General features: G+C 35.6%; 1 protein-coding gene across 2 annotated transcripts in view; it reads left to right on the forward strand.

Annotated features, from left to right (window-relative positions):
- The window catches only part of LOC144978876 (EF-hand calcium-binding domain-containing protein 4B-like), a 112139-nt gene that overhangs the window by 79446 nt on the left and 17693 nt on the right, over nucleotides 1-15000 (forward strand). The window contains exons 13-16 of one of the 2 annotated variants that reach the window (XM_078925462.1): nucleotides 242-313; nucleotides 1947-2007; nucleotides 3284-3331; nucleotides 13647-13756. In XM_078925462.1, coding sequence (XP_078781588.1) covers nucleotides 242-313; nucleotides 1947-2007; nucleotides 3284-3331; nucleotides 13647-13756 — 291 coding nt within the window. The remainder of the gene's footprint in view (nucleotides 1-241; nucleotides 314-1946; nucleotides 2008-3283; nucleotides 3332-13646; nucleotides 13757-15000) is intronic. The other variant, XM_078925463.1, reaches the window with a different exon arrangement.

The raw sequence follows: 15000 nt of genomic DNA on the forward strand, positions 1-15000 counted from the left end.
GTTGACATCAGACATCTTGTTTGATAGATTATCTATAATATTCCTTCATGGAATGCCTTGGCGACGGTATCTCACTGTGACAACATGGATGATTCCTGTTGACTTCAGACAGCTTGCTTGATGACCTATCTATAAAATTCCTTCATGGAATGCTTAGGTGACGGGGTCTTATCGTGCCGTTGCAAAAAGGCGAAAGTTTTTCATTTCTAAATTTGACGTCTGTATTCAATTCTGTCTCCAGGCAGGCCATTCTATTGTCCGAGGGAATCGCCATCGAGAGAGAAAGCCTGGTCAAGCAGTTGGACATTTTGAAGTAAGAACCTTTTTTTTTTTTAAATTCTCTTTTTGATTTGCGGCGCTGCACTGCGGCTGACGCCTGGGTTATTCCAGTCTTCCCTTGGAATAGACCCTAAAGACAAAATTTCCCTATGGGATGAATAAAGGGAATTTTTTTTACAAAAAAATATCAAGTCTTTAAAAGTCGTTGACATCTCTTTTGGTGTTATCGGTGAGAAATTTCTTCAATAATATATATATATATATATATATATATATATATATATATATATATATATATATAATATATATATATATATATTTATTTATTACATTGTGCGGCTATGTGGTCATGTGGTATGACGCTCGTTCTCGGATCGGAAAATCCTGGGTTCGACCCTCGCTCGGCGCAAAGTTGAGTACTTGGAAAAGGCTTTTTACTCCCATTCTCTCACCGTACTCAGGTGTAAAATGAGTGCCTGGCTATTAACAGCGTTGTCTATATCGGAAAAAAATTGTAATAATATTGCGTAACAGGCGTCATGTCTCTTTCAACATGTTACGTGTTGCTGTTGGTCAGGGACCCCTTGTAAAACATCTTGAGCACGTTTAGTGCATATTGCGCTATATAAACGCTGAAGTTTTAAAAATAACTATAGGTAGTTCGAAGATGACGTCACTCAGGTCTTTGTTATTGTTTTTTGCCATCCGCGTTTATGAGTAATACTCACTAAACCGTATTAACCTGACTATAAACGTTCATGGTTACACACAATTTGTGTGTTGGTTCGTTATACTTCCGGATGGCAATGTTGTGAACTTCTTAGCCAAGCGCATTCTATCTATACGATGTTATGTCTCAGTCTTATACAATTTACTTTTGGGTCCCCGACGTGTTCTTATTTGCAGGTCTGACAACCAAAAAAGTTAAGGGCCCAGTGTTGCCATAAATAGAAACACTCCCAAAACAACGCAGAACATTGTCCATAACAACAAATGTTAAAACAGGCCCATAATTACCTTCGGTTATCAGACCTTCGTGTAGGTGCACATTGTGGGTACCCAAATTATGTTTTGGATACCATTCCTTTCCAGGCAGGTGTGTGTGTGTGTGTGGGGGGGGGGGGGGGGTCCCCATAGATCCGCTGGTACAGCTCTCGCTTCACACAGGAATTGACCGAGACCGGGTGCACTATTAGTCGAGATTTTTTTTTCTAGCCCCCCCCCCCCCCCACCTCTGTCCACCCAGCAGTGGTTGGGTAGCTGGGTCTGTTAGATCTGGCGGAAAGTACTTTGCGATAGACTAGCGTCCTTTCCAAGGGGTAGTAATTGTCCGTTTCACGGTATAGAAACCGGGATAAACTCCGACCCTATGAACCTTGTGGCTGTGAAGGACTACTTATCTATTCTTTTTAAAAATTAAAATTGAGCTTTATATAGCGCAATATCCACTAAATGTTCTCAAAGCACTTTACAGGTGGTCCCTGGTTAACAGCAACATTTAACATGTAGGACGGGACATGCCGCCTGTTAGGCGATATTACAATTTTTTCGGACAAAGACAACGCTGTTAACGGCCATGTACTCATTTTACACCTGAGTACGGTGAGAGAAAATTTTGACAATATTATAGATAGATGATTTGAATTTATTTTGTTTTTGTTTTCCAGAGATGTCAACAAGAAATTACGAGATGACAAGGATGAAGCGGAAGCCACAGAAGCAAGGCGGGTAACTCTTCTTCATTCAATTCACTTTGTTGTTTTGTTGTCTTTTTTTTATATAGCACGCTTCAATGTCACGCTATGCATTTTATTTATAGAACAAGGAAAACCCGATACAGGTGTTTACCTGGATGGTGTTAACGACCTCTCATAGTGGGCAGGGAGGTACTTGTTCAGTCTTCTATCCCTCTGTATCTGTTTTCCAATTGCTTTCTGTCTTTGTCTTGGAATGAGATTACTTAGTTTTGTCCTGACCCTGGCCAAGGTCCCTGGCTGGGAGGGAAACAGTCGAATGTATAGTTATAGTTTTGGGAGATGATATTTTTTTTCCTTGTAAATCATCTCTCTGTTATGTACATTTTGTGTATTTCATTTAGTGGGAACTTGTGCCGGGGTCTGGGTGAGACTTTTAAGTAATGTCAAACTAAATACACTGATAGTGTGCTCTTGGAATCTACATCTGTTCCCTATTTGAATCATTTCCCCTTGTCTTACTTTTTCCTCAAGTCCTTTTAATTGTACATCTAGAATGTTTTTACTATTCCATTTTCTTCCTTTTTACTGGCGCTGATATGACCTAAATGTGGTGCAAGCGCCGTAAAACCCTTAAAAACATACAAACAAGTTGTTTAATGATACTACACCACATCTTTCAAGAAAATATATAGATTCAATGAAATGATTTCTTCATAATATTTCAAGATTTATATACAGCATATTTCATGATTTATATACAGCACATTTCATGATGTATATATATATATATATATATATATATATATATATATATATATATATATAGTATTAGTTGGGGTTGGTGCCAATGCTATACATGCAATTCATAAATAAAAGCATGAAATTTGGCTGGGTTTTCAACGTTTAATTGAGAACAATATCTTGTCTATTAAAGTAACGACAAAAATAAATAAAAATATAAATATAATAATAATAATAATAATAATAATAATAATAATAATAATAATAATATATAATAATAATAATAATAATAATATGAAGAAAACGATAAAAATAAATTCGATTCTTTGACATTTTAACGTTTGAATCAGATTTTGCCATTTTATACCACCCCGATATAACACTGTTTTGGGACGAACGGTCGCAATGGCATCATATAATGTGATTTATAGTAGAAAACGTTTGTTGTAAGTGCACTGTGCACACTCCTCCCCCCCCCCCCCCCCCAAACACTACTACCATGTTTATCTCCCCTTCCCCCAAAACACTACTACCATGTTTATCTCCCCTTACCCCCCAATCCCCAGGATGGTCCAAAGAGACTGTCTATACAGGACGAGCTGCAAGACTTGCAGGTATCATGGCGTCGTAGCGACTGAGGACTAGATTATGTCAGGGGCGACGTACACGTATTCGCAGGTCTGATAACCCAATTAATTATGGGCTCATCGTTGTTGTAAATTTAAATCTTTTTTTTTTAAATGACGCAAATTTTTAGCCATTGCAACGATGTTAAACTCGGCCTTTGAGTGCGTTCGGATGTCAGACCTGCATATATGTACACGTCGGTCAGGGACAATGATGCATGCAGGGTGTCTCAAAATTATAGTATTACAATATTCATTTAGAAAAATAAATTATCACCCCCCCCCCCACCTGCTCCTCCCTCACCCCAAACAGTAAAAAGGAGGTCATTGCAATTGCGAATGTCTGCCACGATATAAACGTGCAATGCCTATTTAAAATTATGAATATCATAAATAAGTAAATCATATTTTTAAAGGTCGAAACATGAAAAAGTTTGCTATAAATGATTGAGACATCTTCAGTATGCATAGCCGTGTACCGTATTTATCCTAAAAATGCACTGAGCAGAGAACTCCTCACATGAAGGGCGATACAGCGTTATCATTTATATATATATATATATATATATATATATATATATATATATATATATATATATATATATTCATATCAGTTATAGGGCTTTAAAATAGACCAACCCTCCAAATCAATTTATATTTTATTTATCATATCATACCATATCAGCAACAGAGTTTTTAAATGGACCAAGTGTTCCTTAAATGCCCTGAAAACATAAGTCACAATATATTGGACATAACGCATTGCATTTTCTTGGAGATAAAAATAATATCAAAAGGGGAGAAACAGAGAAAAAAAAGCATGGGAGACATATTAAAATAAAAACAAAACAAAACCAACCCATTCCTATTATTGACATATTATAATGAATGCTCACCCTTTTTTGTATCCTTTAGTAAAGAGTTCCTTGTCAAGGGCATTTTTAAATTCATTAATAATTGTAGCAGTTTTTGTTTTAAATTTTGACTATACCCTATTTTTTTGGGCAATACGGAATCTAAATCGATTCATTTTAATTTTGTGAACAAGATCTCGTAAATAGCCTAATAGATCATCTTTAGTACAACAGCCAATTGGATTCAATAGTCTGATGTCACATCGCCCAGCAACAGGCGACCATCGTGGTTCTAAACAAAGAAAATCATTACTTTTTATTCTTCATGCTGGCTAGAACTTTTCATATGTCTTGTGATCAGAATGTGTAGAAGTCAAAACATGATCAGATTAGTTTTTTTTCTCCTCTGGATACACTATTATGCTCGTCGGAGAAGTATTTCATAAGGGCGTCCGCCATTGTTCCGATAGTTTAGAGCCAATTACCAAGTTACCATGCGTCATTGCGAGGGAAGTGACGTTACGACTGTTGAAGCGTATTGCTTGCGAACGTTTTGAACTCCACGCCTTGAACAACTAAAATCCGTTTTTCACTGTTTACATAATTTCTTGTATGGTTTAGTTATAAGGAACCACAAAATCCGAATACGCTTTAATTTTTTTCATGCGACAAGTGCGACTTTCCAAAATAGATATTCATAAACATGTGAACAAAACAAAAGTCCATGTTCTGTAATTTTAATTTCAAGAGTGCAATCGACATTAAAACGTCCACAGGAAACTAATCTGACCTCCACTGTGTTTTGGAGACTGAAGTGACAAACTTAAACAGTGGAAGAAAGCAATGTTTTTTTTAAACTCTCTCCTTACCAGCCATTTTCAGGATTTTCCCCAAAACTTCACGCCCAACTAACACAAAAATAGATTTTTTATCACTCAAACACAATAGCAGTAACTTCTTTCCATAAATAATTGCTTTAACAAAACATACTCTACAACACACTGTTCATTTTCTTTAAATTTTATGATGTACAAAAGAAAATTGAATAAGAACAATGTTGTTTGTATCGTAACGAATGTGACGATTTTCCTGTAGTTGGTAAGGAGAGGGTTAAAAAAGAATGAGAATGTAAATACAGTTTACCACCCCATGAGTTCAAATTATATAATTTTAGAATATATTGGCTTACACTATCAACATTATCAACTAATTAGTGAAGACAGCTTGAAGGTTTTCAATTTTGAGATCTTAAGGGTATTAACTCGCTCACTCCTAGAGATTTTTTGCTACTTTTCAAAATTGAAAAAATAATGTATTAAAAATGAACATGTACATAATTATTTTTATTCAACTATCATTAACATGTAAAAACTAAAAACATTAGTTTTGATACTACGCCTATAATTTGTCTCAGAAAAGTGTAATAAACAGGCATGGGGTAAAAGTAACCCGGGTATACTACGGATATAGTCGGTGTTAGGGTTGAGGGAGTTAAGAAATGGGTGATTTTCAGGATAAATACGGTACATGAGTGCTGAAAAAATAATGGAAAAAGTCGGTGTGAACCCCTTAGTGTTACCCATCCCCTTCATGTCACCCCATCCTTGTGTGTGGGTGTGTGTGCGCGCGCGCACATTCTGGCCTTACCCGAAAATAAGCATTGATACACGTCGATGTGCATGTATTTGCAGGTCTGATAACCGAACGTATTTATGGGCTTGTTTTAACGTTGTTGTAATGGACAATATTCTGTGTTGGGTTGAGAGTATTTCCATTACAACAATGAGCCCTTAGCACTGTTGGGTTATCAGACCTGCAAATAAGTACACTTGAACTTCCTCTGGTACATTTCATACACCCTGCACGACTTAATCTCACCCCTTCCCACTCACCCCCCCCCCCTCTCCCCCTCACCAAATAGCATTATCCTCACCACTAGATAGAAACGGTACTTGCAAATACCCATTTATTTATTCTGCCTTACTCTGGAAAAACACATATTTAAAAATTTGGCCAGAAAACTCGTCCTTCAAATATCGATCGATATTTCTCTTTCAGTTTATTTGAATTTTTTGCAAGTACAAATATTACAAACTAAATCAGCCATTTGTTTGACCAGACCAATTTTAACTGCCGTACTCTGGAAAACACGTATTTAGAAATGGGGCCAGAAAAATTGTCCTTCAAATTCTATCCATCGACTTAAGGGGCGGTTTGGGTCTAATTAGTAAATATTATTTATTATATTTTTGTGTGTGTGTGTGTTTTTTTTTAAAGAGGCTGTCGTTATTATCACCAATGTAGGTCTTGCCGCCCGCTAACATTTTGCTTTAGTTAGGTGCAGCCCGACGTACACATTTTTGCAGGTCTGACAACCCAGTTCCTTATGAGCTCATCGTTGTTATGGAAATCTATTTAAAAAAATGACCCAAAATATTGTCCAACATTACAACAATGTTAAACTAGGCCCATAAGTGGGGTCGGATGTCAGACCTGCATAATTGTACACGTCGGTGCAACATATTTATTTATGTCATCATTAGTGTCCATTTTTTTCAGCAGCACCACCGTCATCGTTCCACAGCATGGTTTATTTTGAGGAAAGAGTGAAAATTGAGAGGCTTCGTATGGGAACAAAACAGACAATGGACGTTTCGGGTACAAACCTTCGTCAGAACAACAATACACAAATTAACGTGGAAAAGAAATAAATAATTTATTTGTTTTCCATGTTAATTTGTGTATTGTTGCGCTGACGAAGTTCGTACCCGAAACGTCCATTGTCTGTTTTGTTCCTATACAAAACCTCTCCATTTTCACTCTTTCGTTAGTATTTTCACGATCACAGGCTTCAGGCAGCCCCCCACTGATTTCTACGTTCATTTTGAGATGATTTATTCCACAATCGTCATTTGATTTCAATCATTATTATTTGTTACTTGTTTGTTTTATTTTGTTTTGTTTTTGTTTTTTGTTTTTAATTTAGCATGATGTTCAATCTTGGTAATAATTTTTTTTTTAAATTGAATATAACAGCTTCAAAATAAGAACAAAATACTAAACACGGAACGTTTCGGGCTCAAAACCCTTCTTCAGCCAACAACAATATATATATATATATATATATATATATATATATATATATATATATATATATATATATATTATATATACTTTCTCTCTATCTGTCTGTAATCTATCTATCTATCTATCTATCTATCTATCTATCTATCTATTCTTTTTCTCTCTTCTCATCTTTCTATCTCTCTATCTATCTCTTTCTCTTTCTATCTCTCTATCTATCTATCTATCTATCTATCTATCTATCTATCTATCTATCTATCTATCTATCTATCTATCTATCTATCTATCTATCTTTCTCTCTCTTTCTGTCTACCCCTGTTTCCCTCTCTCTCTCTACCTTCTCTCTCTCTCTCTCCCTCTCTCTCTCCCTCTCTCTCTCTCTTCTCTCTCTCTCTCTCTCTCTCTCTCTCTCTCTCTTTCTCTCTCAAAACCATTTAATTTCCAAGGATGTCATAGGCCTCTACTATATCTACAAATAACCCTGTCCAATTTATACCACAATCACTACCTTGTTTACTCCCCTATCCCATGCAATCCAATCCAAAATACAAGGTCAGGCATTTGATCATTTCATTCTTTTTATCAAAATATTTCTGTTCCTTTGTTTGTTTTCATCTCCTCTAAATTACTTTAAAAACTTAACTGTCGCACTCGTAAAAAATCGTATTTGAAAGTTTAGCCAGAAAACTCGTCCTTCAAATATCAATCGTTTTAAATGGCCCATATCTTGGTATGCTATTGGAATCTACACCAATTCCCTATTTGTACCATTCCCCTTTGTCTTACCTTTTCTTAGGTGCTTTAATTTTGATTCTAGAACGTTTTACTATCCCATATTCTCCCTTTTTACTGGCGCTGATATGACCTTAATGTGTTGCAAGCGCCGTAAAACCCTAAAAAAACAAACAAAACAAACGACCCACATCTTGGCAAAAACTCTCAAACCTGGGACATTAATGAAGACTTCACGAAGTCCCAGGTTTCATAGGGTTTTTTTTTCCAAGATGAAGGTCATTTAACTCGATCGATATTTGAAGACCTGTTTTTCTGGCCAAATTTTAAATACGATCATTTTCCTGAGTAGGGCAGATAAAATTGTTCAAAGACTAAACAGCTTCATCTCCTCTTCATTTTATAATTATTCTGAAAGTCAATGTCAAGGCCATTGCTCCATTATGTTATTATTACCTTTTCTATTCCCTACTTTGAATAAATGCTTGGACAACAATAAGATGGTAAGGGCCAATAAAACCCTTTAGAAATTGAGTCCTTCTAAAACTTAGCGTGGTAACTGTGTGTTCTTTTCTCTGTGGAATAACACGTGACGTGGCATTTTCTTTTTTGCTTTCTCTGTGTGAGGGCTGGAATTGTGTGAAACAAAAAGTAAATATGACAGCCGGCAGCCTGACAGAAAATTATTTTTAAATACAAAAATAGGATGCTTCGGGTTTAAAACCCTTCCTCGGTAACAACAAAATGGCATAAAAACGGTATTGATAAAATCAACACAATACCATTTTAGGGGGTAGACCAGACATGTGTTAGTCAAAAACAACTTTACTGTAACGATACTGAACAGCAAAATAAACGCACCACTTTCGACATCAATGTATCTTACGTAAGATTTAGTGCTATTCTCATTCTGTTTTTATCAAATGAAAGTTTGTTTTACCCTGAAGAAAATGTGTAACATTATTGAAATTGATCATAGCAGTATGTCATGTGGAAAAAAATGTTCTTAGAATACTGACACATTACAAACAATCGCAGAATTGTCAATAGTTGATATTGTGTGTCCACCTCAGGCAGTAACCCTCTCCTTACCACCTACAGTAAAATCGTCACATTTGTTACGACACAATATACGTTTTTCTTATTCAAATATGTTCTGTACATCACAAACTTTGAAGAATGATCTTTGTTTAATTAATAAAACATCGAGTTGTTTTGTAGAGAGCTTGTTTAACTTTTTAAAAATCAATTTTTCTTCTGGGAAAGCTTGCCATTTTGGGAAAATACTGAAAAGGATCGGTAAGGATAGAGTTAAGTCATTGATTGTATGTCATGTCGGATTTGTTCTTGGGTGATAATGTTCCACTCCTCTGTCACTGTCTGTGTAAGTATTGCAATGCTATGGGCTTGCTTTTCTGTCCCTGACCTTGCAATCAATGACGTCCCATATGTTGGTTGATAGGTAAAAGTTCGACCAATCTCGAAGGCTAAGGAAGAATTTTAAAGATCAGATCATTCCAAAAAGTCTCGACAAATAACTGCCCGTTCAAAACGAAGACGTCGGTGGTGCTGGGTCAAACCATAACTGACATAAAACGGCTTTCTGCATTGTAACCCGTCCTCTTTGAAATGTCTCCGGGACACTTTCTGGAATGCTATTCAGCTCACTGACCATCATTCTTGTTAATCTGAAAGGGTCAAAATGGTCACGATCACGAATTGTTTTCTTCGTTTTGATTTATTTTTATTTTTCTTCCACGCCCAGGACTCTCGTTGACACTCCTGATAATTCATCTGCACAAAACGAACGATAGAGCTAGGAGTGGCTGATTAATCAGATTTACCTCTTGCACGACGGAAAAAAGCAGAATTGCACATCATGCAATGTGGCATTTTGATCCATTGTTTAATTTTAACTGGGGCAAGGAGGCACTTACTGTGTCTTCTGTATCCTATTTCTGTTTTACAACATTGTCTTGGGATGAAATTACTTGGTTTTGTCCTAGCCCTAGTCGGATACCCTGACTGGGATGGAAACAGTCAAATGTGTTAGTTTTGGGAGATAATTTTTTCCCTTGTAAATCATCTCTCTGTTATGCACGTATATATATATATATATATATATTATGATTTGTAAGCAATTGAGTGTGTTCTCTTAGCGGGGACCTGTGCTTGTGTCTGGATGAGACATTTAGTGATCACAAACTAAGGACACTGATAGTCAGCTCTTGGAATCAACATATGTTCCCTATTTGAACCAATTCCACGTTGTCTTACCTTTTCTTGAGTGCTTTAATTGTAATTCTAGAACTTTTTACTATCCCATTTTCTTCCTTTTTACTGGCGCTGATATTGCTTTAATGTGTTGCAAGTGCCGTAAAACTCTTAAAAACATTATTTGTTAATTAACAGAAATATCAAACACTTACAGTCAAACTGTTTCATCATGTCATGACTTGTTGGATTCCGAAGAAGATGACGTTTTTCACGGTGTAACTACTTATTTTACAGATTTGTTGGTTACTGACTCTCTAATAAATTAGTGGTTGCGAAGTGGTGCGTTTATTTTGCTGTTCAGAATTTTATCATAATTAGAATTTTAGATATTTTTTTCTCTCTCAAGATTTAACATTTATTTAGATTTTTTTAACCCGTCAAGAATCGTTTTTTTTTCTCTAAAATGTTTGGACCATGATTTGTTTTAACTATTTTATCTATCTCTCTTATTCTCTTTGTGTTCTTCTTATTTAGGTTTTCCATTTCTATTGGTTGAAAGTGACGTGCACATATTTGTAGGTCTGATAATCAGACGCAATTATTGGCTTGTTTTAACATCGTTGAAATGGAGAATATTTGCGTCGATTTGAGAGTATTTCCATTACAACAATAATGAGGCCATAACAATTCGGGTTATCAGACCTGCAAATGAGTACACGTTGGTTGAAATGATAACATTTAAATAATTCTATTTTTCCTCTTTAATAGTATTAATTTCTATTATTTTGTTTTCATTTAAATTGTCCGAGGTGGTTTTTGTGTCTATTTTCGTTACTAAAGAATTGCTGCATATCCTACGCCTCACAACACTACGGTGCTCTTGAAAAAAAGTATTTATATTTTGGCCAGAAAAACTCGTCCTTCAAATATCGATCAATTTAAATGATCCTCATCTTGGCAAAAATGATCAAACCTGATGAGACCTTTGATTTCAATGATAAGTTTTTATAGAGAATGAATATATTATTCTCATAGAAACGTGGGGGGGGGGGGGGAAAGGAGGAACACACATTTCAAATTTCTGGTAATATTTACATAGAATTCTCGTATCAGCTTTACTCCGATAGAATATTTAAAGTTTAAGGCCATGCTACACACAATTTCAGGTTTGATAACAGAACACCGTTGGTTGGAAGACCACTCGCTTCACACGCAAAGGGACCGAGTTCGATCCCTCCCTCTCGTCCTCACAGCATTTTTTTTTGGGAAGCTCAATCTGTTAGATCTGGCGAAAAGTACTTTGCAATGGACCAGCGTCATATCCTAAGAGTAACAAGCAATTACTAATGTCCGTTTTACGGTATGTAAACCGGGATAAACTCCAGCTCCATGGGCCTGGTGACTCTGAAGGACTCGCTTTTGTCATGTTTGACTATATTTTGCATTGGTTAGAGAATTTGTTTCCATGACAACAAGAACAACATAACAATTCTATATACATCTAGACATCTTCTGATAATAACAAACCCTTTTTGTTTTGAGATACAGAAGGTTTTTTCCATCTTGGAGCCATTACCAAATTCTCGCCGCACCGATTCAGGTCGACTCATTTCAGACTGTCTAAATTGTTTTTAAATTATGAAATTTTGAAAAAAAAATGACATATTTTTCATTTTTCATGGACAAAATCAGTCCTAGCTGAAATATACTTCTTTTTCCTGTTTTTAATTGTTTGAACCTTGACTCAATTTGGCCAGAATTTAGTACTGGATCACTTCCGGTAGAAAACCTCTCTATTATAAATTTTGTAGTGTTTCATTACCATGACAAAATCCCTCTTTGTTTTAACCTGTGACTCCACCTTAAACTCACCCCCCCCCCTTCCTTCTCCTTCCTTTGAGGAACTTGGACCCTTTGTTTTTTTAAATATTTCTTTCTTTTGTGTATCTTTAACCTTCAACTATAATATTATGAGACAACTATTTAAGATACAACATAATTTGTTAATAATAATAATAATAATAATATAAAAATAATAATAATAATAATAATAATAATAATAATAATAATAATAATAATAATAATAATAATAAAATATATAATAATATATAAAGGCATTTATATAGCGCTTTACCCCGTTGTCACAGGCTCTAAGCGCTTTACAGTGATATAAAACAAAACAAAACATATTACATTACATTGAGACAAGTGTGAAGGAAACGTGATACGAATTCAATTCAATTCAACAACAACGTTAATGTTTATATTATATAATTATGACCAGGTTCAGATAATGTAATAGTGGAAAGAATACGTTATATATGTCTATAAGTAAAATTGTTTAAAGATGGCAAATCCAGTTATAAAAGCCGTAGTAGTAGTAGTATCGTTCGGCTACACTTCTATGTTCAAAGTAACAATCCAGGTACGGAAGTCATCATCATATTTGTTGATGGTTTCAAATCCGTAATGCTTTTGTTTCAAAAATTCCGTTTATCATTTTGAAAATAAGCATAGAAGACTTAATTTTTGAATTATGTCAATGTAAGGCCAATGTCTATATTTTAAATCTTAAAACCAATTTTTCACCTTTGACAGTTGTAGATTTAACGAGCAACGTATGATGGTTCTTCAGTTGTCCAGGTTGTTGGTTTTATAATCGTTTCAATCACAATGGGAGCGATCTATATTCATTTTTTCGTCCAACCAAATCATCAATCAACAATCACATGACTTGTTGCTGTCCAACGATTGGATATTTCTTCAGAAATGTAAACACGCTGCTTTGTTTATGAAAGTTGTAAACATACCCATGTGTCAAGCTTAACAAAATGACCAATCGTGATAAAAATAACTGAACACTTTTCACTATATGGGTCATTTTGAGCACATATTCCAATGTGACCAATGACCTCGAGCACATGGAAATGTAATATAGATCATGCCCATTGAAGATAAACACGTGTTTTCTATCAAATTGAATGAGGATCCAAAACTAATTCAGTCTTCTAGTTTTGTTCATATAGATTTATTCTCAAATGTGGGAACAGAAATTATGTTTTATACATTACAAATGATTATCAACCAACTTCTTTTTGCGCGCACAATTTGAAGAGCCGAATAGAATGAAGGCATCTACTTATTATTTGAGTCAATATCGATGTCTATCTAGTTGTGTTGCCGAAACCATTAATTACTTCTTTTCTTTCTTTTAGTGGTCGCGCTCTTAGGCTGAAAATATAATTTTCAGAAGAAATAGATTATTGATTAATTAAATAATGATGATATTTGTAACAAACTTTGCGCTCAATAAAAAATAGAGAGTTCTAGGAACTTGTAATTTCTGTTTATTCTAAGAAGGCATCATAACATTTGTTTTGTTCCAATTGGGATAAACATTTCCTAATCTTTTGCAGGTTGAACCGTCAGAGAATGATGCCCCCGCCGAGACTGGGACCAAACGTGGACCCAGGAAGGAACTTCAGAAGCAGGGGTCGGTTTTATCGAAATACTTCCCAACTAGCGGGTAAAATGATTTGAAACGCTCACATATTTATAGATAGTATGCGCTTGGCTAAGAAGCTCACACCATTGCCATCCGGAGGTATACCGGACTAATACACAAAACTATGTGTAATCTCAAACGGTTGTAGTCTGGTTCATACAGTTAAGTGGGAATTACTCATCAACGTGGATTGCAAAGAACAATAACAAAGACCTGGGTGACGTCAATTTCGTTCTATCTATAGATACGCGGGTCGAGGTGGCCGAGTTGTAGGCATTTCATGGAAATACATAAGAGGATTCAATAGTCTGACGTCACGTCCGCCCAGCAACGAGCAGCTTGATTATAAACAAAGAAAATCGGTACTTTTTATTCTTCATGCTGGCTAAAACTTTTTCACATGACATGCGATCAGAATTTATACAAGTCAAAACATGATCAGATTTAAAATGTTTTCTCCTCTGGATACACTTTTATGCTCGTCGGAGAAGTATTTCATGAGGGCGTCCGACATTGTTCCGATAGTTTCGAACCAGTTACTAAGTTACTATGCGTCATTACGAGGGAAGTGACGTCCTGACTGTTGGACACTATTGTGTTCAGCACAGCAAGCTTTACTGGATGGGGTTCCTAACCTCCCATAGAGGGCAGGCAGACACTTCCTGTGTCCACGTGGATAGCTCATACGGTAGAGTCACGCAGTACCAGTAAGATCGCGGGTTCAAACCCCAATCACCGCCGCGGAATTTTTTTTATTCTCTATTGTCTTCTGTCACTTTCCTACTCACTTCATCTCTTAATAAACAGCAGCACTAACTCTCCCCTTTCCAACACAAGGAAAATCGTCACATTCGTCACAATGCAACGGACAGTTTTATCATTCTGATTTCTTTTGTACATCACAAAATAATTTTAATAAAAGTTGTTAACTATGGCTATACAAACTTGACACTGTGATGTAGATAGAGCAGATTTTGCTGAGCAATATCATGTGGATATAGAATGCACTTCTTGATTTTCTTTTTGATTAATAAAAATCAATTTTTGTGTTTGGTTGGTGTGAATATTTAGAGAAAATTCTGAAAATGGCTGGTATGGAGGGAGATGTTGGTTGTACCGTAACGGATGTGACCATTTTCCTATAGTTGGTGACGTGAGGGTTAACAAGAGTCTTGTGTTTTGTCTTATATTGAAATTTAATTGACATTAGATGAAAGTGACTTTAAAAAAAATTGTTTGCGACTGATGATGATGATGATGATGAT

Source organism: Berghia stephanieae, chromosome 8 (assembly GCF_034508935.2).
Source record: "Berghia stephanieae isolate SIO BIC M18660-M18661 chromosome 8, UCSD_Bste_1.3, whole genome shotgun sequence".
Taxonomy (NCBI): domain Eukaryota; kingdom Metazoa; phylum Mollusca; class Gastropoda; order Nudibranchia; family Aeolidiidae; genus Berghia; species Berghia stephanieae.